Source organism: Sminthopsis crassicaudata, chromosome 4 (genome assembly GCF_048593235.1).
Source record: "Sminthopsis crassicaudata isolate SCR6 chromosome 4, ASM4859323v1, whole genome shotgun sequence".
Taxonomy (NCBI): Eukaryota; Metazoa; Chordata; class Mammalia; order Dasyuromorphia; family Dasyuridae; genus Sminthopsis; species Sminthopsis crassicaudata.
This window is the reverse complement of record NC_133620.1, coordinates 453,723,343-453,751,202: the sequence shown is the minus strand read 5'-3', so window position 1 is coordinate 453,751,202 and position 27,860 is coordinate 453,723,343. Positions and strand designations below refer to the sequence as shown.

General features: G+C 49.6%; 1 protein-coding gene across 2 annotated transcripts in view; it reads right to left on the bottom strand.

Annotated features, from left to right (window-relative positions):
• ABR (ABR activator of RhoGEF and GTPase) overlaps window positions 1-27,860 on the bottom strand; it is a gene marked incomplete in the record, with an annotated part of 275,581 nt that overhangs the window by 107,016 nt on the left and 140,705 nt on the right. For both annotated transcript variants that reach the window (XM_074263806.1, XM_074263807.1), the window contains 1 exon segment: window positions 1,470-1,568. In XM_074263806.1, coding sequence (XP_074119907.1) covers window positions 1,470-1,568 — 99 coding nt within the window.

Below are 27,860 nucleotides of genomic sequence, written 5' to 3'. Positions count from 1 at the left end.
ATTAAACAGTGTGGCCCATTTGCTTAAATAACAAGGTCATTCAAGTAGTAAGTCAAGTCATAAATGGCAGGATTTGAATTCGGATCCTTTGACTCCAGAGATAGTGATTTTATTACTGTGCTATGTTGCTTTGGTTTCTCCAATTCTAAGATGAAGGACTTGGGCCCCAATCCCTCCCAGTTCTATACTGCCATGGATTAAGCAGCATGAGGAAATTGAGGGCCTTGCCTTAGGACTCTGGGAGGTCTGGGTTCAAACTCTACCTTGGACACAAAAAACTTCAGGACTCTGGCCAAGTTCATTTGACATGTGACCTTTATTTCCTCATTTAGAAAATGAGAAGGTTGGACTCAGTGACCTCTGAGAAGCCCTTAAGCAGATGATCTCATGAAAATAAGCTCTAAGATTCCTTCTGGCAAACTGACATTCAGACAAGTCACTGGGCTCACAAACCAAGAGCAGATTTGACAAAACTGCCATCGAGCACCTCTGTGCTGTGCTCCCCCACCCAGCTCAGCCATGCCTGGGGGCAGCAAGCGCTTCCTGCGCCCCCCGGGGCTCCCTCATCTTTACCACCCAGAGAGCAAGTGCCTGCTTTGTCTCCCGATAAGGAACCAACATCTGTCGGTCTATTTCTGCATTTGTTGTTTATTCTCACTATTCTTTTTGTCATCACTGTATATCTTACACTGAGAAGGATGCAGCAGAGGATGACCTTGGTCTCCACCATTCTATACTGCATCCATCTTGTTTGGGGACACCGCCATTTGTCAGTTTGGGCAGGGTGGTGCTGTGGATGGTGAGCCGGCCCTGGCTGCCCGGGCCAAGCTGCTAAGCCCCAAGGGGCTCTGGGAAATGCTCTAAACTCCGATGCTGTCATTCAGTGACAGAGGGAGCAGCTCACAGGGAAGGCACTTCCAATGAAATCACTGGCCCAGTACAAAAAACAAATTAGGATGGTGCTTGTAACTTCTTAAAAGGCTCTTCTAATTATCGACTCAGCCACCAGATGGGGTGAGAGCAGGCAACATACCCATTTAGGGATGAGGATGTGAAGGCACTTAGAGATGAAGTCATTTGCCTAAAGTCCCAGGGGGTACTGGGTAGGTGGGGAAGGAAAAGGCAGCCAGGCAGACTTGCAGAAGCCCAGGATGGGGCTTGGACATCTGCTGAATGGCCTCCTGCTCAGAGAGAGGGACTGGGCTACAGGCTATCTACCCTTCTTCCTTTAATCAAAGAAGAGCTTGGAATCTTTGGCTGGGGGTAACAAGAGCATGGGGCATATGAGGAACAAGCTCATCCTGGGGGTGTGCTTAGAACCGGCCAGTCGGGCAAAGCATGGGGGCAACTCCCAGGTGCAGACATACCCTTGCTCCCTCCTTCGCCCCTCTTAACTCCACATTCTATTTCCCAAAGCAAAGTGACGCAATCTGACCGCAGAGGGGCCAGAGGACCCCGGGTGTACTCACCAGCAGCAACGCTTCCAGCTGGTTGATATAGATCTCCTCACTGGCCAGGAAGCCTGAGAGAACCAGCTTCCTCATTTCCAGTCCTTTCCCTGCCTCCACCTGAGGGGAGAAAAAACAAGTCGGTTCATGAGTAGAAAGGTTAAAAAAGTCAGTTTTCCCCAGGCTGATTCCTCGGGATGTCCCGCTCCAAGGATCCACAGCCAGCCCTCCTTGATTTCTCACAGAATCCTCACACCACTATGGTTCCATTCCCAAGCTGATGCCAGAGTTTTCAAGACTCTGCTTTGAAGGACCTGGACTTTATCATCAACTACTGAAGTTTAAAAAAAAAAAAAAAAAAAAAAAAAAAAAAGGAGCAATGATAAAGCAGTATTAACTAATCCAGGCCAGGGCACCTCACTTTTGTAAAGTCTCAGTTTCTACCTCTATAAAATGGGGATCCCAAGCCCACAAAGTAAGAGATGGTTGAATTTGCTTAATCTAAAGATCAGCAAACTATGGCCCCCTCAAGCTTGGTTTTGTGGCCCCAAGAGCCAAGAGTAGATTCTAATTCTGCAGTTTGTTGACCTTAAACCAGCTTAATCTCTTCATTTTACAAGTGAAGGCATTGAGTTTAAAAAATCTAGATTAATTGCTGTTGTTAATAACAATATGACAATAATCAGAATCTTAGGGACTGCGTATTTGAGCTAGTTTAAGGGCCAGGATCCAGCCAGGGGTCATTAACTATTCCCAATTGGGAATGTTCTGTCCAAGGTAATGATATCACCTGAATTCAGGCAATATGATGTCATAGAGTGTTAGGCTTGGAGTCAGGAAGATGTGAATTCAAATCCTACCTTAGACACAAGATTTGGATCTAGAATAAGTTACTCTACAAAGAGGAGAAGGAAATTAGAGAATTAAGAAACATGGTCACTGAGCCATAGGATTTAGAGGTAGATGAGGTTTATTTAGCTGGAATCTCTTATTTCACAGATGAAGAAACCGAGGGAGGCCCAGAGAAGGCTGATGCAACCCCCCCCCCCCACCTGCTGTTTGAAAGAGGGACTGGCACATTGACACTTGTTATTCTGGGGAAACTAAGGCATCTGGGTGCTAGTGGAATGAGCAGATTTGGGAAGAGAATAGCAACTCTGTGCATCAGCAAGGATTAAAAGACCTTGTGATTCAACTAATTTCTTTTTTAAAGACTTCCTTTTCCAAATGTAACTTTTAGGTTGCCTGTAATCGGTATTTTATTTTCACATCTTTATCTCACTGGGATGATTCTCTAGGGGGATATTACCACTCAGCACAGGAGAGGAAAAAAACTCTGAATTTATAGCCCGAGGATCCAGATTCAAATTATGCCTTTGCTATATGGCCTCAGAGAAATTTAAGCTCATGGGGCCTTAGGTTCGTCATCTGGGAAACAAGGCCTGAGGCTCCTCCCAGCTCTTGCACTAAGAGCCTTTGAGATGTGCACATCTCAACTGTACCTTGTGATCCTGGCTTTCCTAGTCAGGGAAATGCAGGGGCAGAATACTTAATAGTAAGAGCTATTGCTGGGACTCTAGACTCTCAAAATGGGGGGGGAGTCTGGATTCTTTTTGTGCCCGGGATCCCTCTGGAAGTCAAGTTTAGAGAAGATCACAGGCCCTTCTTAGAATTATGTTTTAAAATGCATAAAATAAAACATACAAGATTACAAAAAGAAGCAATTCTATTGGAATATGGTTATCAAGATAATAATAATAATAAATAATAAAAGAATTTTCTTTTAAAGTTTATGAACCCTGGCTTAAGAATTTATACTTTACAGAGTGGGAGAGAAGAGTGACCTGCCCTTGGAAAACCCAAATCCCTGGCTCATCCCAAGAAACAACCACAGGGTCTCTCAAGGGTCCACCCCAGGTGGACAGTGTCACTAGACCCTCCCCAAGAGTCATATTCCTTCTTCGTGACTCCCACAACTAACCCCTCTCCCATCTTCCAAAATGACCTTCTTCTCTGGAAATTGACAAGACTCTAGCTTTGGCTCCATTCAACTTCCACCATTAAACCTGTGGATAAATCAAAAAATCTGACTGCTCCTCCAGCCTATTATTACTCTCACTGTTCCTGTTGTCAGAAGTAGCACTAATCAAGCCTGTGGCCAAACCTGACAATCCTTGCCACTATCATTATTGTTATGTTATTACACTGAATATATCTTCATTGTCACAGTTTTCATCATGACCAGCACTTATGTGTGCTAAGTGCTTTACAGTGATGATCTCATTTGATCCTCACAACAACTCTAAGAGGTCAAGTGCTCTCACTACCCCCATTTTACAAATGAGGAGACTGAGGCAAATAGAGATCAACTTCTCTAAGGTCACCCAGTAAGTACCTGAAGCCAAATTTGAAGTCGCTCTTCCTGATTCTAGGCCTAGTGTTGTAGCTACTGAGCCACCTGGGCCATTGATCCCTGGCTGAGCTCTGATGCTTTGCCCAGGAAACGTGATTCAGTTATAACTAAGGCAGGCAGGGAGCCAGTTCTCATTCTAAGTATGGTGACATTTACCACCAGTAGGCTGGCCATGGTATAATGGATTCTTCTCCCATGGCAACCCATGAAACAATGAAAAATTTTTAAATAATTCTTAATCCTAGGAGACGCTCTTCTATTTCCGGATGCTGGTGGGAAAACAGTATGAACAACCCACTGTTTAGCCATTTTATGAAAAGCAAGGTATATATGGAGGCTAAAAGAGGGCCTGAGCTTGGAAGACCTGAGTTCGAGTCTTGGTCTGAGATCTCCTAGTACTAACTGGGCACTAGGCACTTTTCAGAGCTCTAGGCAGTTCTCTAAGCTGACAAGGACAGAGAGGGAGCTGGACTGAGGCTGGAGCTCCTGATTCCATATGCTATGAGCACGTTAAGCAGAGCACAGGGAGAGGGGAGGGATCTGTGATTTCCATGATTTAAAGACCACCTGGATGAGGAATATTCACCACCCCCACCCCCTTGCCAACATGCAGCAAGAGTCTGTCTGGACTGGAAGCCAAGTCTTGCTGACCCTGAGCCGACGCTCTGGCTTCCGGGTCATATTAAATTCTACGTGCGCTCCATCTGACATCATGGTCCAATAAACTGGGATACTTTTTAAGAACAAACAGCATCAGTACCAAAATTCTCATTAGGAATATAGGCGGAGTGTCGTATACCCATCTATCCCTATTTATGTGGATACAAGGATGTGCCGGGCCATACTTTCTCAAGTGGGATAAACTCTGAGTAAAAGAATCAATCCGAGGTGTAAACCAGACAGCAGGAAGCACAACTTCGTGGGACATTTGACTAACTTTCACCCTCTGATGAGCATGAACAAAAACACCACAGCAGAGATAACCACAGCTCAATCATCAACATCTATTGGGGAACAGGGATCAGAGCAATTCTATGAAATCCACCTTCCTAGATAGAGGCTTGGGCCTGGAGTCAGGTAGATGTGAGTTCAATTCCAGCCTTAGACACTTCCTGGCTGTGGTACCCTGGGCAAGTCACTTCACCCTGTTTGCCTCAGTTTCCTAATCTGTCAAATCCATCAGTCTCCTCATCCTGGAGAAGGAAATGGTAAACCCACTCCAGTGCCACTGCCAAGAAAACCCCAATGGGGGTCACGAAATGTGATCCATGACTGAAATGACTGAACATATTCTTTGACTTTCCATGAGAAGGGGAATGTAAAAGATGGGGACAAAGTCTTTCAGAAAATGTATTTTGAGAAATAAAAGAAAGCAAAGGTTTAAAAACTACCCAATGGCCTCATAGAGCATGAATACTTTTTTCCAGGAGAGAAACCAAACAGAACAAAAATGAAACTAACTCTGAGTTAACAGACAGGAAATGGCTGATGATTATTAACATAAGAGTCACATCAAAGTCAGCTGTTTGGGCACAGTTAGCCCATTGACTAGTGAGAGGAAAGGCCCTTCAGTATTTCATTCGAAAAGAAGCTTTTGAGGAGAAGAAGGTATCGTGAACAAGTGATTTTGTAACCTGGCAACCAAGTCTTTGAGGTGGAAACTTGGGAAAGGGAAACTGGGGCTTCCTAAGACCAGGTCTCTGATCACAACACCAGCATTTCTTGACTGATTTGCATTGACCAGTGCTTAGCACACAGTAGGTACATATTAAATATTTTTTGATTGATCTGTTTCCATTATTAGTGAATCTTTAGAACACGGACAAGCGTCTTATGAGATTAAAAGGAGCTTTAAGGGAACTTGAATTCCACTTAATCCAAACCCCACATTTTCAAGTTGAGAAAACCAAGGTCACAGTGGTTAAGTGATATGCTCAATGTCATGACACAGCTAACAAGGAGCAGAGCAAATCCCCCAACTCCAAACATTTCTCACTGTACCGTAATGTCTCTTTGAGACAATATCAATGGGGGTGTTCACAGAGACACTTAACATATGGCAACCAAGATCAATACTAACTCCCTACTTCACCACCAAAGAGTCAGCAACACTCTGAAAACCCTCCCTGTAACTATACACCAGCATTTCCTGAGCCCCCTGCCTCCCCCCCAAAAAAAGCGATCCAAACCACCTCCTTGTCCTTGTCCTAACTCTCTGATTTCTGTTAATGGCATCAAACATTCTCTCAGTCAGGAGGATTCAATTCCTCAAATCCCCCTCTCCCTCATACGAGCCTGAGATTCTTCCTTCATAGTGATACTCACCACTGCCTTTTCCTCTCATCACTAACCTTACTGCCTGATAATAGCCGGATAATGCTACAATAACTTTTTTTAAAAAAACATAATTTTTCCTTTGCAACAACAACAAAAAATTCAGTTCTGCACACATATATTGTATCTAGGATATACTATTACATATTTAATATGTATGAGAATGCCTGCCATCTAGGGAAGGGGGTGGAGGGAAGGAGGGGAAAATTTGGAACAGAAGTGAGTGCAAGGGATAATGTTGTAAAAAAAAAAATTACCTATGCATATGTACTGTCAAAGAAAAGTTATAATTATAAAATTAATAAATAAAAAAATTAAAACAAAACAGAACAAAACATAATTTTGGTTTCTGTCATTCTGAACTTAACAACCACCAACAGACCTCATCCAAAGAAAAAGAACTTAAATAGAAAATCATGAGTCACTGTTACATCCAGCTTGTTTTACCCGTTTTGGGACTGCAATCTCTCCATTACAAAACATCATACACAATGTCAGCAGGTTTAAGACACCAGCCTCCTTTTGTGGTAGCAAAGGACTGCCGCCAAAGGAGATGCCCCTCCACAGAGGCATGGCGAAACTAATAATGAATGGAATGAATATTACTGAAAAAAGATAAAACATGAAGATCCAGAGAACAATGGAAACCTTCATGAACTGACTCAAAGTAAGCACCTGGATGTATAAAAGCATTTATAGCAAATCTTTTTGTACTGACAAAAAAGTGGAAACCAGAAGGTGTCCATCAATCGAGTTAAAAGCTTGACAAATAATGCCACATAATGGAAGGGATTATTATTGGGTTATATGAAATGGTGAAAGGGACAGGTTTGGAGAGAAAATATATATGAACTGAAGTAAAGTGAAGGGAGCAGAACCAGAAATAATTCATAACAACACCATAAAGATAAATAACTTCAAAAGATTTAAGGACTCTGGTCTAAGCAATAATCTGGAATCCAGGATTCCAGAGAATCCATCATGGAGGAAGGCTACCCATCTCCTGCCAGAGGGGTATGGAGTCAGGATTCAAAATACATGGACGGCATGGAAATTTGTTTTCCTCACAAACTGACACCGAGCGAAACAAACAGAATCAGGAATACATTGTACACACTAACAGCAGGATTGTGCAATGATCAACTATGAAAACCTTGGTTCCTCTCAACAGTTCAATGATCCAAGGCAATTGCAAAAAGCGTTGAATAGAAAATGCCATCTGCATCCAAAGAGAGAGCTATGGAGAGTGAATGTAAATCGACATATGCTATGTTCACTTTTTTTCCTTTTTCTTGTTTTTTTTTTCCTCTTGTGGTTTTCCCCTTTTGTTCTGATTTTTTGTCTCTCAACATGACTCATAAAGAAATGTGAATTTTGAAAAAAATTAATGTACATGTATAACCAAAAAAAAAGAAAGCAAAAAAGGAAAAAAAACAATTGGTTTCCTTGACTGTATAAAAGAATTTTTTTAAAACTAGGGGAGGGGGTGTGGTAGAAAAAAATACACATTTATTCATTGAAAAATAAAAGGAAAAAATGAAGGAAGAAGACCCAGGAAACTTATAAGTATGATGACCACAAAAAGGCAAAAGAAAACAAAAATTAAGTTGACCACTATATAATTATAATGACCAACCTTATTTCTGAACAAAAAATATGAGAATTTGCTTCCCTCCTGTTCTTACAGAATTGAGGGACTATGGGTATAGAAGACTGTATATATTATAGGATCTGGTTAATGTGGTATTGTTAACTTTATTATTTAGTTTTCCCCACTTTTCCTTTCTTATTTTTTGTAGCAAGAGATAAAGTACCAGTTCTTTTCTATCACTATTTGGGGAAAATAGAGGTGATGTGAAAATTCTTCAAATCCATTTCTAAAAATAATAAACAGCCAGCAGCATATGTTTCGCCCCCTACTCAAAAACCTTCCCTGGTTCCCCACTGCTCTCAGGACAAAGTCCAAACTTTTTCTTTAGCTTGGTATTTAAGGTATGTCCCAATCTGGCTCAAACTTTATTTAATTCCAAAGGGATTTGCCAGGGGTTTTACTATATGCAAGAAGCAAAGCTGAGAAAGACCAGGAATATCTCAGGCCCATGGGTTTATACTTTATTTTATTGCAATGAGGCGAATGAAGGCTTTTGAGTCTGGCTGGGATGTGATCAGAACAGTGCAACAATCAATCAATCAATGAACATTTATTAAGCACCTACTATATATATGGAGGTACACAAAAAAAGCAGAACAGTCCTATGCCTTTAAAAGGACAGATGAAGGGAGACAAAATCCTCCCTCCCTCCCTCCCTCCCTCTGTCTCTCTCTCTGTGTCTCTCTCTCTCTATCTCTCTCTCTCTCTCTCTGTCTCCTTCTCTCTCTCTCTCTCTCTCTCTCTCTCTCTCTCTCTCTCTCTCTCTCTCTCTCTCTCTCTCTCTCTCTCTCCTTCTCTCTTTCTCTCCCTCTCTCTCTCTCTCCTTCTCTCTGTCTCTGTCTCTGTCTCTGTCTCTGTCTCTGTCTCTCTCTCTCTCTCTCTCTCTCTCTCTCTCTCTCTCTCTCTCTCTCTCTCTCTCACACACACACACACACACACACACATCCTACTGGCATGAGGAAAGCACAGTTTAGAATGGAATGGAAGGAGACACAAGAGACAGTTCTGGTGAGAAGAGTTGAAAGCCTAAACTACAGATGCCACAATCAGTACAGGAGGGAAAGGAATCAAGAGAAGAGATTGACAAGACTGGGCGACCAATCATATACAAGAGCTAAGCGACAGAGAAGTTGGAGATGAGTATATCTGGAGAGGGGCAGCCTGGGAGGGTGAGGGTGCCCTCAAAAAAGAAACAGCCATTAGAGAGGAAGGTTTAAGGGAGGGGACTGGGGAGGGAGATGAGTCAGCTTTGTGCCTATTTCACTTGAGAAAATGGCAGATCATCAAGCCAGAGTAGAAGTTTGGGGCTAGAGACATATATCTGGGCATCATCTGTGCAGAGAGGATAACTGAAGAGAAAGAGCCATGGACACCAACTGGACAAACCTTTAGTCCCAGAGGGACCTAATCTACTGATGATATATTCTAGATCAGGAGTTCTCAAACTACAGCCTGCGGGCCAGATGTGGCCCGCTGAGGACGTTTATGCCCCCGCCGGGTTATGACAAATGGGCTGAGGAGTGGAGACAGAGTGTGAGTTTTTGTTTTACTATAGTCTGGCCCTCCAACAGTCTGAGGGACAGTGAACTGGCCCCCTATTTTAAAAGTTTGAGGACTAATGGTCTAGATAATCCTCTTGGGAGGTGGTGTCATATGGGATCATTAAGATTGCAAATCCTGGAATTGGAAGAAACCTTGGGGTCCAAATAAGGGATTTTATTTGAACCCCTCATTTCTCAGAGGAGGAAACAGCCAGCCAGCCTCTGGATTCATGTCCTGGAGAGGTTGGGTGACTGGGAAAATTACTTAACTCTCAATGCCCCAGGTAACTCCATAAGATGGCCAAATTTTAGAGCGAGTGCTAGCCTGCATAGGAAGAGCAAGACTGCCTGTTGGGAATTCCCTATGTCAATGAAATCACAAGTCTGTTTCCCCTCTCTTGGAGCCAATCACTTAATGAGCATTTACTGAGCACCTACTATGTGCCAGGTGCCATGTCTTTGGTTACATTCTATTTCTTCCTAGAATGAATGTCCTACTATGTGATTGTAGGCAAGCGGGTCTTAATTTCCTTACCATAAATGGTCTGGATGGCCACCTAGCTGAACGCTATACCTAGAAAAATCTAGCCCCTACAAATGCGGGTTCGATCCCCTCGGCTGTGCCCGACTCCTATTCTCAATAAAATTCTTCCTGGTTGCCATTACATTTCTCCTCTTTGACCTATAAATTGCCCTCCTTTTACCATGCCTACTGGTAAAGTACCTACCTTCTACAAGGAGCCTTTTCCTTGGCCTGTTCCAGCTTGCTGACTTTCCTCCACAGACTGCCTCCCAATTTATCCTTATTTGGGGAGGGGTCACCTCCCCCCTTCAATGGAGCTCCCGGAGAGCAGGGTCTAGCTTGTGCCTTTCTTTGTATTCCCAGTACTTAGCACAATGTCTAGCACACAGTAGGAGCTTAATCAATGCATGCTCACTGACTGCTGCCTAGTTCTGGATCTTGAGTCCTTGAATTTCTTCCTCTTCTGGAGCTTCCAAAGCTCAGCTTTGCCTGTGGTTTCATACTTAAGCAGGCTACCTTGTATCACTGATCCCTCTTGTCTCTCTCTCTCCTCCCCAACTCAACTGGAAAGTAGAAACGTTTCTAGACACTTTGTTTCCTCACCAGCCTAGCACACTGACCTACATACAGGAAGCTCTATCAGACGTTTGCTGCTCTCCACTGCCCCAGCGGCTGCTGAGAAAATGATTCACAGGGTCACAGATTGAGAGCTAGAAGGGACCTCGGAGGTCCACTGAGTCCCACCCCCTTCGTTCTACAAATGGGGAAAAAGTAGCCTGCAGGGGTTCAGCTAAACAACAAGTCCGGGATTACATGGCTAATAAGTAGTGGATCTGGGATTCCAACTCGCCCAGGAGGTGCTGGGAAATATTTAACAACAAACTCTCTGAAAAGGGGGGAAATGTGTGACAATTCATCTTTAATGTTTTCTCCGTCACTTTTTAAAGACTAGACAATCAGAACAACAAATCAGGCCCTGAGCTGGAGGAAATGCTCATGTTGAAAATTTAAGAATCGGCTCCAGGGGCTCCAGCTCAGATCCCTTGGATTTCAAATCTAGAGCTCGTTTAATTGTATAAAATGCTCTCTGACTTTTTTTTTTTAAGCCCTTCCCAGCCTCCCCTTCCTATTCTTCCTACCCAGTTTTCTTCTACTTTCTGATTCGGCTCCCCTGGTCTGCCTCACACAGGATGCTCAATTTCCCAATTCTATACCTTTGCAAACGGGCTCCCTGCCTGGAATACCCTTCTTCCCTTTCAACTCCTGGATTCTTTTAAACACTCTGTTCAAATTCCATCTTCAGCAGGAGGCCTGCCCTATCCCATCCTCCCTTCTACCCCCTACCCCTAGCCTAACAGTGTGTGTGTGTGTGTGTGTGTGAGTGTGTGTGTGTGTGTGTAAGGGAGCCAATCTTCGTTCTCACCATCCCTCTACTTCTAGTCAGTAAAATAAGTTTTCTAGGTAGCCACATAAAGGGGCAATGGGAGGAAATCCGATTGCAAAGGGGACCCAGCAGCCTCATACAGACTGTCCCAGAGATCAGGCCATTTACAAATGGGATCCTATATTGACCAACATTCGCATCCTAGCAATATGTGCTGACTCGGGGGAAAGTAACTAGGCTCTCTGCCTGTCGAGGTTCCGTTCCTGTGCTCTGTGAATTCCAAACCCGATCCAGCCCAGGCCAGCTGCAGACAGACCGACAGAACATCGAAAGCGTGCTGACAATGGAGAGGAGGCTGGAGAGTTTCACCAGTGACTGAGATGCATGTTAAACTAAGCCCCAAATGGCACAGATAGGACTGGGTCTTTTCCCACAAACCCCTATGAAATGAGATTTCAAACTCCTACTTTCTACAAGGAGCCTTTTCCCTGGCCTGTTCCCCTCCCCCTTCCAACCTCTCCCCAGAGCTCCAAGGTCACTGGAATGCTTCTCCCTTCTGTCTCTCCCCTCTGCCCATGCCCTTCCCCGTCCCTGCCAGCCTTCCCACCCCACCCCATCCTGTCCCTCCGTTATCTGCCTTTGTAATACTTTTTACCACTTGTCTCTCTTTTCTGTGCTTTCTGTCCCCATGGCTCTTTGTTTAATTAAAGTGGGATTGCTACCCTGTTTCCTCCTGCCAAGAGTAATCTTTCCCCATCAGCACCCGAGGAACTGGGCCCGGCTGCTCCATTTCCTAAATTATCAATTCTGAATGTGTGTGTATCTTTGCTGTACACAGCTGTTTGAGGCCTCTCTCCCCCATTAGTACAGGAGGAACTCTCTGTGCCTTTCTTTGTGTTCCCTGGGGCTTAGCATAGTGCCTGGTACCCGGTAAGCACCTAATAAATTCTTGTTGGCTGACTAGACTGCAAAGACTCTCAATTATTGTCTCATATATAATAGATAATTATATAATATGTTATATATTATAGACACGCACATATCTAGAAATAAAAATATACACTTGTATAAAGTTATAAATAAATCTAGATAAAGATGGAGATGCATATATACACACACCAGACACGTATGTGTTATATCTGTTCTGGGTGTGAATAAATTATAGAGAGGCAGCCGGAAGGCCCACTTTGCTAGTTCTGGGGTAAGCATGGCAGGGTCCAAGGCCTCGGGGAAATCAGCCTGGGATCTGTTCTGGTCCAGAGCTCTCACTGCACTAGGGCAGGCCATTTGCCCCCTGGCCTCAGGGCTGTTGGGTAGAGACCGGCAAGGGAGGCTAGAAGAGGCCACAAGGACTCCACCGAGCAGAATGGGCGGAGGAGAGCTCAGGAGAAGGAACACAAGGCAAGGACGCAGGCAGCCAGGGAGATATTCAGAGAGTGGAATAGCAGTCCCCAGAGTAAATATTTACCGAGAGTCTGGCTCCTGACTCCAGCAGTACTTTACAGACCCGAGTTCCTGAGGAGTCAAAACCAGCCTGTTGGCTGGCACCTGCTAAGACAGGAGGATGGCCGAGGGTGGTTCACAAAGCTCTCGTGGGAGGGCACGGCAGCCTTCACCCATTTGGAAAGGCCTCAACTAACTTGGAGGCTGCCTCCACTCCAGACTGCTCTATGTATCAGGCTGTGGCACAGCCTAGGACTTGGTACAGAGGACGACGAAGCCCCTCTTCCATGCAGGTTGGCACCCTCTAGTCTTGAAAGAGTTGCCAGAGGATTAAGGCAGTTGAATGAATGCCTGTCAGAAGCAGGACTCGAATTCAGGTCTTCTTAGCTTTAAGAATACCTCTCTTTAACCTCCCCTCCCCCCACACTCACCAATCTTTCTTCATTCTAGGGCTTTTCCTCTGTTAATTATTTCTATTTATCCTATATATGGCTTGTTTATTTCTTCATGTGTCATCTTCCCCATACAGACTGTAAGCTTCTTGAAGTAAACAGCTGCTTTTGCCTCTTTTTGTAGCTTGGGGGGTTAGCCCCAAGCCTGACATGGCAGTACTGACAGACTGGTCTCCATTTAGTATTCTGAAAAACCCTTGATGGTCTGAGGTGTTTGTACTACAAATAGTCAATAGTGTCTTAAGCAAAAAATAATTTTAGAATATTGTCAGTGGGGTATGAACTTTTTCCCCTTGAAAACACTGGAAACCATTCAACTATCCCATGCTGCCTTTCTTTCCACTTAGGGGACCAACAGCTGACATTTATGAGGCAGAGTAGAACGGTGGGTAGAGTGTAAGTCTGGGAGTCAGAAAGACCTGGATTCAAATCTTGCCTCAGATACAATGATCCTGAGCAAGCCACTTAACCTGTGCCTCAGTTTCTCCATTTGCAAAATGGAGTTAATAAAAAGAATATTAGATAATGGAGATATCCTCCCAAGGGTTGTGAAGATATGACAATTACAAGATAACACGTGCAAAACTTACAGAGTTCTATTCATGCACACTCTTAGCTACTGCTTTCAACGACCTCCTTTGAGATAACGTCATTCCCATTTTACAGATGAGAATATTAAAACGCAGAAAACTGCCTTTCCCATGGTTACACAACTACTAAGTGTAAGAGGTAAAACCGGAATCTGGGTTGTGGGGATTCCTTTCATATGGGGCTGCGTCCCTACTCAAAAAGTGAGATTTGGCACCCAATTCACCACTTTCTTTGCCATGGCTCGATGTCCTTTACAACAGCTGGCAGTCACGTTCCATTTTCAAGCTGGCAAAGTGCTTTCCACTTTCACTCATAGTGAAGTGGGTGCTATTGTTGCCTCCATTTTACAAATGAGGAAGCTGCATTTCAAAGAGGTAAAATGACTAGCCCAGGAACACACAGCTAGGATGGATGCTAAGGGTCAGAGAATCCTGTGACACTGGCTGTCCCAGAGGTAAGAGCCCTGGGCTGGCAACGCTTGTGTTCTCTCGCTGTGTCTCCTCGTCTCTTTCTCTGAATATCTGTCTTTGCTTCTGTCTGTCTCGGTAAATCTCTCTCTCTGAATCTGTCTCTCCTTCTATGTCTCTCTCTGTGTCTCTCTCTTTCTGTCTCTTATTTTTTCTGTCTCTCTCTCTCTCTCTGCTTCTCTCAGTCAATCTCTCTGAATCTGTCTCTCCCTCTCCCTCTGTGTCTCTCTGTTTCTGTGTCTCTTTCTCTTTCTGTCTCTATTTTTTCTGTCTCTCTCTTTTCTCCTCCCTTTTTCTCCTTCTTTCTTCCCCTCCTTCCTCACACTTTCTCTCTTCCCCCCTTCCTTTCCCTTCTCTCTCTCCCTCACCCTCTCCCCTCTCCTTCTGCTACAAAAGGAAAGGCAAAATGTCTGACGGAAGCCCTTCGATTCCGTTCGGACCAGCCAGCCACTGCTCCAGTGCCAGGCACTGGGCAAGCTCAGCCACTCTCAGGGCTTTCCAACAGAAATTCATATACAGAATGTGGAGGAGTCCATGCTCTCCTTCCCCAGCACCCAAACCGATGATCAGCCCTAAAGCAGAGCCGACCCCCCCCCCAATTCAGACAAACAAACAGCAGCAACCGTAAAACCAGCCTCGCCCAGAACCAGGAAGGCCCATCTCCCCAGGGACTTCGCGATGCCAGCTTCCTTGTGCCTCCACAGGGCCTGCGAGGCTGCAGAGGCTACAGGGGGTGGGGAATCATCTGAACCAAGTGGAAGAATATGTGCAGAAGCAGCCATTTGCCAAGCAGCCACCGACTTGGCTCACAGCTTCAACCACCATCTCAGCGTTTAGCCCCCCTCCCCCTACACATAAAACCACCTAAGAGAAGCCCCTGTTATCTCCACAGAACCTGCTTTCTAAACTGTAAGGCATGGGGAGCTCTGCCTTCCAGTCCCAGCTCAGCCACTTGTTAAATGCCCTGGAATAGGTCTCCCTGGGCCTCAGTTTCCCAATCTGTACAATGAGCGTATTGGGCTAGATGGCCTCTGAGATCCCAGACCCAGGACTAGTCTTTGTGGGAAAGCAACCGGAGAGCTCACCTCTTGTCTTGTCCCCCTGAGCTGCCTCTGCATCTCACCTGGGCTCCACACTCAAGAGACTGGCTCGCCCCTGGGGGGCAGGACAATGGCAGGCACAGATGACAGAGTCTGCAGGAGCCACGACTGGCTCTGGTGGAAGACACAGCTCAGTCACCAAGGAGACCCCGAGATCTGCCACCTTTCTCCCCACCCCAGCATTTATTAGGCACCTACTATGTGTCAGGCACTGCGTAACCCCAGCCCCAAATTAGGCTATAGATAGCCCCTAGTGGGGATATTTCTGCCCGCTCAATATTCAGGGATCAGCTGATATTCTAAAATGACAGGCCCAGCTCCCGCCATCTCCCAAGGTTGTCCTTGGGCACAGACCACCCCAATGGGCAAGAGCCCAGAGACTTCCTTATTGCACAGACCAGGAAACTGAGGCCCACAAACACTAAGGTGACTTAAGACCATAAACATGTATGGTTACACAGGGCACCCCAAGAGGCCGCCCTGTCCAAACCCCTCATTCTACAGAGCAGATAGGAGGCGGTAAGGGGACTTTTCCAAGGTCACAAAAGTAGCTCCTAACCCAGATTCTAGGACTTCAAACAAGAACTCCATTTACTCCGTCAAACACCATGCCATGCTCCTTCCTCAGCCAATGGATAGTCTCTCCCTTCTCTTCTTCTCCCTCTCTTCCTCTCCCTCCCTCCCTTCCTCTCTCTGTCTCTCTGTCTCTGTCTCTGTCTCCCTTTCTCTCTCTCTCCTCCTCCCCCCCAGAGCTTGTGTATCCCTGGCTGTTTGCACACTGCCCCTCCCCCCCAGACTAGGAGTTCTCAGGCATTGGTTTTTTCCATGTTTTTTTACAGTCTTTCACTCTGTGACGTTGGCACAGTAGTGCCGGACACACAGTAGGCTCTCAGAATGGGAGTGACCGTCAAGGTCCACTGGCTCGTAGCGTTTCCTCACCCTGGAAGTTTGATGGAATTGAAAGGTTAAATGCAGGCCCGACTCCGTGCCAAACACGTGGCACCGTGTCCCCAAGCGCCATAAGCCTCCAAAGACAAGGCTAAGTGAGAAGCAGGCAGGGTGGTCGCCCTGGCAAGGAGCCAGCCAGGCTGTCGGCCCACTCCCCCCTCTTCTTGTCCGTGGCTTTTGTGCTAGAAGCTCCAGGAAGGGAAGAGGTCAGCCAGACCGCTCTCTCTCCGTCTCTCAGGGAGCTGGCTAGCACATCCCTCCCCCTCCCCGCTGCTCCTGTCACTCCGGCCTGACCCAGGGACGGCTGACATCATGCTGAGGGACCACAGCTGACTCTTCTTGTCCCCCCCCCCCCCAGCAGAGGGTGGCATAACAGCCCATGCTCCCTCGCCCCTCCCCCAGAACACCTGCCCCGGCTGTCCTAATCACCTTCCAGCTACTTCCTCCAGCATAAGTCACAAATGATAGACTGGGGCAGCTGCAAGGGCTCTGGCCACCGTCTGGCCTGCTCTACCCTTCTGCCGGGGCTGGCAGATGACATCACCAAGGACCCAACAGCAGCGGCCCCAATGGCCCCTGCCCCAGCCCCTGGTTCTGGAGATCTGGGTCGAAGCCTTCCTTCGGGACGAGCCAACCACAGCCGTGGCCTTGCAAGGGGTGTTTGCGGTTCCTGTCTCCCAAACCTGCGAGCCCGATGAGGCTCCCTACAGTTCTGCCATCGTGGCTGGCCTGAAGACTTCCTCTTGGTGCAGACCCTGCGTCACCCCCATCCGGGAAATAGGGAAGAGCCACCTTAAGCAACCCCCTCAACCCTCTCCCTTCTTCAAAAGAGTGGGGAGGAGCCGGCACCCAAGTTCCTAGAACCCTCAGCCGGGCCAGAGGGACTGGACCAGGAGGATGAAGGTGGACCAAGGCAGCCCCCAAATCAGCAATAAATTACGGGGAGTTATTCGCATTTGCAAACTGATTTTTTCCTGGTTCTCTACCTGCCTTCCCTCCACAGCTGCCTGAGCAGGTCATTCCCCTTCGGGAGAGCCCTGGGCTTAGTTAGCAGACCTTCACCATCCGCCCTGCAGCCCCTCTCTGGGCTTCATACCCAGCCCTTCCCTCTGACACGCTCTCCACTCCGGTCCAACGGGCCAACCCGCTGTTCCTCATCAGGACGTTCTCTTTCCTGCTACCGTGGCTCTGCCCAGCCTCCCCCAGCACCCATCTGGAGAGCATTCCCCCTCGTCTCTACCTCTCAGAACCTCTGACAGCCTTCAAAGCAGCTTAAAGGCCACCTTCTTCACGCGGCCCCCCTCGATCCCTCCCAGCTGCGAGGGCCCCCTCCCTGCCCCACCAGCTTGTTGGAATAAATCCCCCTCTGCCTCTGCTACAGGGTTGTGCATATTTTGTAAAAGGAGGTACGGTAGCATGGAGAGTCAATAAGACCTGGGTTCAAGTGTTCCCTCCGATCCGTGTAACCCTAGGCTTCCTGGGACTCAGTTTCCCCATCTGTAATCAATATCTGTAATAAAGTGGCTGGCCTAGATGGTCTCTGAGGGCCTTCAAACTCTACACTTGTGATTCTATGTGAATACAACTGCTTTGAAAAGTGTAAGACAGATAAGAGGGCTGGTTATCATAGTTTGTGAGTAATTAGTGGTGGACAAGAAGGCCTGAGGAAGAAGATGGAGGAGGAAACCAGAGCCAGAGACCTGGGGGTTAGGGGGTCGCTGCCAATTGTGCATTAGTGGTGAGGGAGGGGGATAGAGAGAAGTAGGGGGAAAAGGGGAGGGGGAGAGGGAGGGAAGAAAGGAGGAGACAAATGGGGGAGAGGAAGAGGAGTCAAAGAAGGGGAGGGGATTGGGAAGGAGAGGAAAGAGAAAAGGGGAAGGGGAGGGAGAGGGAAAGGAGGAGAAGGAGAGAAAGGGAGAAAGAAGGAAGGAGAAGTGGAGAGAAAGAGGGAAAGGAGTGAGAAGGACGGGGGAGGGAGAGGCAGGCAATGGGTATAACCTTCATGTCACAGGTGCTGGGAGAAAGTGGCAGGATTATAAAAAACTCATTTCAACAAAGCTTCTCAGGGAGACTCTAAAACTTAAAATAAACTCTGTCTCTACTGCCAGATGCCCAGAGTTCTACGGTTTACAAAACATTCCCCTGGCACCGGCCCCAGGAGGCAAGTTACTGTCCCTGTTCAACAAGTGGGGCACCTGGCACCCAGGGACTGGCCAGAAGCCCCGTGGCCAGCAGGAACCAGCGCTGGAGCTCCACCTGAGCTTCTAAGAGTAATGAGGCCCAAGGCCTTTTAAAACCCCAGGCACGAAGCCGCCTCCGGACTCCAACTGGACACAGAACGGAGCTTATGGGAGCGAGACCCACTCATGCTCTCCTCGGTATGGAATCCTCCCCTTCGGCGTGCCCCGGAACCTCCGAGCAGTCTGACCAAGCCCCTGGAGCCCGTCTCACAACGAGGTTTTTAAATTGTTGAGGGAAGGCCAAAGTTTAGTTAGAAATTAGAGAAAAAGAAGATGTCAATATTTCTCCCCCAGATCCACAGATTTTCCTGAAATCCATCCCCGGGCCCAGTTTAAGAAGCCACATATTAGGGAGAGAAACACCCGATGCCCAAGAAAGCCCGCCACATCCAGCTGGCCATCACTCCCTCACAGAAGACACAACTACAGAGAACACAACCGGCCCTCCACAAGTGGGCAAGCAGCATGGCTGGCGGGACTATCCCGGGGCTCAGGGCCTCAGAGGCCGGCCAGTCCAACCTTCCTTGTTTCACCCAGGAGCAAACAGGCCCAAAACCCCCAGCTGGTGAATGGCAGAGTAGGACATGGGTCCTTTGGGCCAACCCCCTCATTTTATAAGTGAGAAAACTGAAGGGATTGGACAATTTTTCAGGCTCATGGGAGCAAAGGTTAGAGTTGGAAGGGACCTTTCCCCTCAATTTACGGATAAGGAAACTGAGGCCTTTGTCCAAGGCAGTGAGCCCCAGAGGTGCATCTTGTGACTCCCCCCTTTAGCCCAACTAGTCAGAAGAAGGCCCAGACCCCCAAAGTCTGGAAGTGGATATGAGACCTCAGATACTGCGGAATGGCCACCAACAAGGACCTCGGGGACAGAATGATGCCAAGGGCCGGGAGGCCCACTGCTTCAGCCTGAAGGGCCCTCCCTCCCACCCCGCACAGGACTCCCCAGGTGAGCCGGCACGGTAAATGAGTGCCATCCCCGTGTCCGGAAGTAAAACCCCGTCACAGTCACTTGAGTCACAATTCCTCAATTTCCTTAAAAATCAGTAGGTTAGATCAGACAACCTCTAAAACGTGTTCCTGTTTTAAGTGAAAACCATGATCCTGCCACCTCTGAGATCACGGAGTTCCCAGACAACAGCCCACACGTCTCTCACGGGAGCCTCCCTCAGGGCCTCGGTTTCTCATCTTCTCAGTCCCGTTGCCCATGCCACACAAGCCCCTTGCCCACTGTTGGTCCTCACAGCTGCCACCTGAGCATGTGTGTGAGGGGTGGAGGGGAAGGAGACAAGCCTGCCCGGCAGAGAAGCAGAGGGGATCCGTGTGCTCCTCACTACGAGCCCTCAGAGAGATACCCATGCACAGGGAGGCAAAGCGTGGAGTGCCCTCCTTCTCCTGAGCTATGGGGATGGGGAGGCGAGCCACAGGCCCTGGAGTCACAGGAGGGTCGGCTCTGATGCTGTCTGTGTGGCCTTGGTCAGACTTCCCTGTGCCTCAGTTTCCCCATCTGTACAACTGAACTAGAAAGACTCTGAGATCCCTCCCAGCTCTGAATTCATAGGTAAGCCTGTGACACCCTGGCTAGAGAATCTGGTCCGGGTTCAAATTCTACTTTGCCTACTTACTTAGTTGTTGTTTTCATTGATGTCTGACTTTGTGACCCCATTTGGGTTTCTTTTGCCAGATTCACTGGAGGGGTTGGCCATTTCCTTCTCCAGCTCATCTGACAGATAAGGAAACTGAGGCAAACAGGGTGAAGGGACTTGCCTAAGCTCACACAACTAGTGAGTGTCTGAAGCCAGATCTGAACCGAGTTCTCCCTGATTCTAAGTCCAGGACCCTAACCACTGCACTATCTATATTTAATACCAGAGTATAACCCCAAACTCTATGGGCCTCTGGTTGTTTTTTTTTTTTTTTTTCTGTAAAGGGTTGATATTTTATTTCATTAGTACTTCACACACACACACACACACACACACACACACACACACACACACACACACTCTCCCTTGGGGGGCAGGGACGGGGGAAGGTAAATTGTAAAACAAATTCCCATTTTACACAGGAGAAAACTGAGACCCAGAGGCCGAGTGTCTTGTGCCAGATTCCTTGGCTTGTTCTGCCAAGAAAGGCACTGATGGGGGCATTTTCTGACAGGGCTCGGTCTCGCACCCACTGCCAAGCAGCCAGCATCCTCCTGGGCAATCCCAAGTCCGTACATGTGGGCATCCTCTCACAGGCTGCCTGGCTTTGCCGCCTGTGGGCTCCCTTCCACCATTAGTCACCAACTTCCCTGTCACCCGCCCCCACCCACCACACATTCCCCCTCCCACCAAGAGGCTGCAGCACAGAAAGTAAACGCTAAAGTTGGACAGGCACTAAGGGGGGTGGTCCAGGCTGGGAAGAAGTGGGCCCCTGCCCTGAGCCCTCAGGGCCCCAGCACCTCCCTGCTTTGCCCAATACTAGTAGAGAGTCGGGAGGGTGGACAGGGAGGACGGCTGATGCAACCAGACTGGAACAAGCGGGTGAGCAGAGGGGACCTCTGCCCCCTCTCCCATTCCCCTCCCAAGCTAGGCAAGCCTCAAAGCTAGGCCGTGGGCAAGGCCAGCGGTTAGCTGGTGCTCCCCAATGGGCCTGCCTGGGCTTTTCTATGTTGGTTGCAAGAGGGACCTTTGAAATACCTGAGAGTCACACAGAACCATAATCCCTCGGAGGGAAGGGTCCTCTTAGATCATCCAAACCAAAGCCTCCCTTATACCAGGGGGGAAATGAAGACCCCACGGAGGTAAAAAAAAGTCATGGGACCCTGGACTTGGAGCTAGAAGAGACCTCAGAAGCCCAGGTCCAGTGGCTAACTTTAATTTTGTTCCATAGACTCAAACAGACATTGGGAGGAAGACCGAGTCCCACCCTTCACTTTACAAATGGAAAAAAACTGAGGCACAAAACTGAGCTCTGGGATGGGCCACACAAGTATTAGGCGCGAGAGGCAGAATTTGAATCCAGGCCCAGCCTCTGACCTCGGCGCCAATGACCCCTTTTTTTCCCATGTGCTTTGAGTTTTGGGGTATTTTTGGGTGAGGTGATGGGGACAGTGAGAAATGTGTTCACTGATGCGGTCAGAGCCGCTCCTAACTCCCAGACTTTAGTCACCAGCACATGACCCGCATCTTCCTGGCTCCCGGGCCCGCTCTGCCCACTAGGGCACTTGGCCCCCCATTTTACAGCACAGTCAGACTGAGGCCCAGAGGGGCAGAAATTGGCCCAAAGCCACCAGTGCCGGGCAGTGGCCAGGCCCGAGAGCTCCGGGAGACCTGTGGACTCCCCAGCCCAGCCCTGCCCTGCCCCGCGCAGCCTCATCCCGTGCCCGGTCTCTAGGCCGGAGGAATCCTCTCGGCCCCACATCTTGGCCATCACCCGGAACCACAGCTCGGCCGTTACCATGGAGGCAAATGAATCATCCTCCAGCCCCGGGTCAGCAGCTAGGCTGGGACGGGGGCTCCCACGGGCCTCCCGCAGCAACAGGATGCCCCGTGTTAGAGCCGAGGGGTGCCCGGGCCCAGCTGGCCTGGGGGGGCAGCCACTCCCCCGAAGAACAGCTGGTCCAGGGGGACGCACGCCCGTTCTAGCCCTCCCCCAGGAGCAGCTGCCCCCTCCCCAGCCAGCAGCCCCCTGCCCCCCTTCCCAGGCCAGCTGGCCATGCTGGGCCGTTAGCCGGGGCGGGGGCAAAGGCCGGCCTGCCTCCCCGGGCTCTCTCCATGTGTGCACAACCCCTGTGGACGCCGGCCGGGAAGCCCCCCCCCCCCAGCCCACCCCGACCCTTCCCGTGCCCCGGCTCGGGCCGTGTCCACGTCACGCTCCCACCTTCACGGCCAGCAGGAACGGGGAGCCCGAGTCCGGGCTGGTCGGGGTCCCCAGCTCGCACTCCTCCAGGACAAACACATCTTCATCCTCCAGGACCTTGTCGAGAAAGCCTATCGCCTCCTCTTCCTCTTCCATGGCCGCGGGAGCCCGGCAGGCAGAGGCCAAACAGGAAGCCGGCGGGTCCCACGCAGAGGCGGCAGCTCGGAAGGGGCTGGGGGCGGCCGCGGGAGGGGAGGGGGCGCGGGAGGCGAGCGGGCCTACGCCGGCGTGCCGGCCTCCCCGGAGTCGAGCCTGGACGCCGGCCACGGGCTCCCCATGAAAGGGGGCATTCTGAGCGCCTTCGCCGCTCTCCGCCGCTCTCCGCCGGGAACGCGAGGGGTCCGGGGGCCCGGCCGGCCCGGGGCAGCCCCTGCGCCTCTGCAGGCGCGGCTCGGGCTCCGGGGGCTGTCACCGAGACAAACGGGCACCCACCCGCGGAGGAAAAAGAAACCACCCAGCGCCGCGCCACTTCCTTAAAGTGCCTGCTGCTCCGCGGCGGCAGCCCCGGAGCCGCCGCCGCTCCCCTGCCTCCCTGGCAGCTGCCGCCCGGCCCTTCCTCCTCCGCCGGCCAGTGAGCTCCCAGCCAGCCCCGGCCCACAGATCCCGCCCTTTCGGGGCTGGAGCCTCCAGCCCGCTATTAATATACAGGAAATGCACGTCTTGACTTGTGAGGTGGAGCTGTTCCCTCTCTGTGGCCACTGGGCGCACTGGCAAAGGGCTCCTGGGGGGGGGGGGGGAAGAGGGGAACAGCCTGGCTCCCCGGGACTGAGGAGAGAGCTCTCCTACTTCTAACAGCCCCCTGCCCTGGGGACTGAGGAGAGAGCTCTCCCACTCCCAGCAGCCCCCTGCTCCAGACTGAGCTCCTGGGGACTGAGGAGAAAGATCTCCCACTCCCAGCAGCCCCCTGCCCCAGGACTGAGGAGAGAGCTCTCCCACTCCCAGCAGCCCCCTGCCCCAGACTGAGCTCCCAGGGACTAAGGAGAAAGATCTCCCACTCCCAGCAGCCCCCTGCCCCAGACTGAGCTCCTGGGGACTGAGGAGAAAGATCTCCCACTCCCAGCAGCCCCCTGCCCCGGACTGAGGAGAGAGCTCTCCCACTCCCAGCAGCCCCCTGCCCTGGGGACTGAGGAGAGAGCTCTCCCACTCCCAGCAGCCCTGCCCTGGGGACTGAGGAGAGAGCTCTCCCACTCCCAGCAGCCCCCTGCCCCAGACTGAGCTCCTGGGGACTGAGGAGAAAGATCTCCCACTCCCAGCAGCCCCCTGCCCCGGACTGAGGAGAGAGCTCTCCCACTCCCAGCAGCCCCCTGCCCCGGACTGAGGAGAGAGCTCTCCCACTCCCAGCAGCCCCCTGCCCCGGACTGAGGAGAGAGCTCTCCCACTCCCAGCAGCCCCCTACCCCAGGACTGAGAAGAGAGCTCTCCCACTCACAGGCACCCTGCCCCAAACTGAGCTCCCAGGGACTGAGGAGAGACTTCTTCTACTCCCAGCAGCCCCCTGCCCCAGACTGAACTCCCAGGGACTGAGGAGAGAGCTCTCCTACTCCCAACCCCTTGCCCCAGAGACTTAGCTAGAGTTGGGACCTGGCCCTGAGGCAGCTGGCCTTTACCCCTGTCCCCATGTCCCAACTCTTGGGAGTAGACCAGCCTCCCCTCAGACTCCCCTGCCCTGCACCCTATAGCAGGGGGGAAGAGGGCTGGGAGTAAGAAACCAAAACACAGCAGAAAAAGGAAGCAGGGGCCACTTAGCCCTGTGGGGCAACAGGAGCTCCCTGGACTAGCCTCCCAGCTCCTCCCAGGATCACAGAAGCATCCACTTAGAGGTGGAAGGAGCACAAGAGCCAGTGCAGTAGCCCCATTTTACAGATGAGGAAACTGAGACCCAGGAAAGAAGTGGCTTAAAGGCTCCTGGCTAGAAGGGACCACAAGGGCCATCTGGCCTAATACTAGGCCTTGTACAGATGAGACAATCACAATCTAGGGAAGAAAAACAATTTGTTCAGGGTCACACCAGGAGGCAGAATTGGCATTTGAACTCAACTCTTCTGACTCCAGAATGAGAGCTTTCTCCGCTGAACCCAAAATTCCCACTAGAGGCCACAAATTCTGCCCTTCCCCAGGCCCCACTCCAGTTTTGCTCTGTGTCCTCCCCAGTGTCCAAAGAGATTCATCTGGACTCCATGCGGGAGAAGATCGGAGCAGTTCTGTGACAGGGACAAAAAGGAGCTCCTCCTCCCATGTACACATTCATGTGCTTCTTAGCACCCCTGCGCCCACCTCCCTTCCTTAGGGATTTCTGGGATCTTTGTCTTTAAAGTCCGACTCATCCAGCTCCAGCCGGGTCCCAGAAGCCCCTGCTCCAGCCTCAGCTAGGAATGCCAAGGCTCCTATCTGCCTAAGAAGCCAAATGAGATGAGCTTGGGGGGAAGCAGCCTTGGGCCACATGCTTCTCCCACAACGTGGCCACTTAGCCGAAGTTTCAGGACTCAGACAAGCAGGTGTGTCATGTCAGAGAGAAAAAAGAGGGCAAAGTCTCTCCCTCTCCCTCCTTTACCCTAAGGTAAATTAGTGGTACTTAACAGAGGTGGGGTTGGGCTGACTTCTAGGTCACGATAACTCAGAAAGATTCTTTTTAGGGTCTCCAGCCTCAGTTTCCCTCGTCACCATCAATCCCAGGTCTCAATCTGTTGGGTCAGTGGGCTGAGATTCAAACTCTATCTGGGCTCCCCTAGTTTCTGATGTCAGCTACCTTCTGAAACCTCAGGGCAGCAAGGTTTTAATGGCCACCTTCAGAGCCCTACCCCGTCCGAACTGGGGACTTTGGGTCCTAGATGGTTATGGGGAAGAGCAGGAATGAACCTTAGGAGTTTTGTTTTACAGATGAGGAAGTCAAGGCCCGGAGAGGGGAAGGGTCTCGTCCAGATCACACAGGGAGTAAGCGGCAGAGCTGAGATTTGAAGGCACATCATCACAGCCGAGGCCAGAAGCCTTCTGCCGGCTGGACTTCCTTTGCCAACCTCCCCGGTCGCCTCTGTGATAGACATCATCCCGCCCCTTCTGCCCTCCTGGCGAGCCCAACTCACACGGGCCCTCTTCCCTCTCTGAATGAGAGACAGATGAGAGGCTGGAGAGAGAAAGAAATGAGAGATGGGAGAGACAGACAGAGATGAGAGAGTGGAGGAGACAGAGATAGCGAGAGTGGAGAGAGAGACAAAGACAGAGATAGAAGATAAGAGACTAGAGAGACAGACAGAAATAGTGAGACTGGAGAGAGAAACAAATGAGAGATGGGAGAGACAGACAGAGATGAGAGAGTGGAGGAGACAGACACAGAGATGAGACAGAGATAGAGAGATAAGAGACTGGAGAGACAAAGTCAGACAGACAAGAGATGTTGTTGAGAACTCCCAGATCAGGAAACTCCCTTCTTTAGTGCAGATCACAGCTCAGCTGTGGTCCCTGAAACGTGGGCCATCTCCCCCAGAGTCACACAGCCAGCATATCATCTCCTTGCCTGAGAATCCCTATTTTTTTCTCATCTCTAACAGATGGGAAACAGAAAGTGATAAGCATGTCTCATTTGATCCTGCCAATGTAATAGCACCTGTGAAAGATTATTATTATATTATATTATATTATATTATATTATATTATATTATATTAATTATATTATATTATATTATATTATATTATATTAATTATATTATATTATATTATATTATATTATATTATATTATATTATATTATATTATATTATATTATATTATATAATTTATTATTATTCCCATTTACAGCTGAGTTAACGGAGGCAGACAGGAGTTAAGTTACTACTAGTAAGTGTCTGAGGCTGGATTTGAATTTGGGACTTCCTGACTCCAGGCCCAGCACCCTACCCATTGCACAAGCAGCTTCCTTCCCTCCCCTTTCCCCTTTAACCCTCTGTACCACCGCAGCTCTAATGCTTGGCAAGGCTTTCCCCTACCTCTTTTTTATTGAAGGCTTCTCATTTTTTCCTCATGTTCCCTGATTACCCAGATTTCCCAGACTCCCACAGGAAGCACATAAACCACCTTTTTCAAAGGCCGCCATGTCTAGCTAGAGCTGTTAGGGACCTTGGATAACCATTCCGGGGTTAGACCATTCCAATATTGGGAAGGGAAGGGTGGGAAGGGGCAGGATCTCCTCACAACTGGAAAAGGAAGTCAAACAGCCCTGTATTTTTTTTTTGGGGGGGGGCTTAGAAAAATAATCGGCTGGAAAGAGGTCCAAGTGGGCTTCTTGCCACACTCACCAGCGGGGTGGACGACACTTCCCTTTACCATGGCCCGACTCCTCCTGGCTACCAGGAGGAATCTCTGGGCCTGGGGGGTGAAGAGCTGATTTCCCCCAAACTCCAGAGGGTATCCAATGCCAGCCAAGCCCGGCAGGAGGGCCTCTCTCTGGCAGAGTTCAGCTAAGCCCCACCCAGTGCTTCCTTAGAACTTCAGGACTTGGCTCCTTCCCCCATCACTGGATTTTCCCTTAGCCCAGCCCTGGGGCTGGTTATAAATAGCCATGGCACATCTGAAGGGCCCTTTCAGCCACAATTCCACATTTGGTTTGTAGGGGAGAGGCTGTTCCCAGGGCTCAGGAAAGGACCACGCCTGGTTCTCTGGGCAATGGCCACCAGCCTGCTGGGGCCCTGGGGCCCTCTACCTGCAGCTCTGTCTCCCAGCCAACATTCACCAGCTCCTAAGACACAATGACCAGCCCAGCCAAGGGAGAGAACAGAAACTCGGGATGATCGCCTGACCCTCCCCATCCCCCACCAGCCAGGGAGCAACATTTGAAGCTTACCCTCCCAACCATGAACCCCAGTGACAGTCCTGGAGCCCCAAGTGTCTCAGGAGACAGAGGACCCAGGTTCAGATTCTGCTCCTGATGCGCACCACTTGTATGACTTTGCCAGGAACTGCATCTCACTGGGTCTCCACTGAATCCCCTAACATGGAGATAACAGATGGGTCTCAGTTTCCTCATCTGTAAAAAACAAAAGCAATTGGACTAAATGGCTTCTGTGATCTAACCTACAGCCTGTATGGCCAGCCACTAACCCAGGCTGCTCCCCTCCCTCCCTCTCTCTCCTTAAATTACCTCGAATTTACTTATCTGTACCCGAGTTTTATCTCCAGTTCCCTCCTCCGCCCTGACCTAGAATATAAACTCCTTGGGAGCAAGGACATCTTCATTTATGCCCTTGTATCCCAATCTCTTGTACACAAGTGGGGCTTAATAAAAGTTTGTTAAATTCAGTTTTCCCATTGAAAGCACTAACCCTGAATCTTTTAAGAGACACAGTGGATAATGTGTGCTGAACACTAAGTCAGGAAAACCTGTGCTAGACCAGATTGGGGGGAGGGGAAGGGTAGAGGAGAGGCTCAATG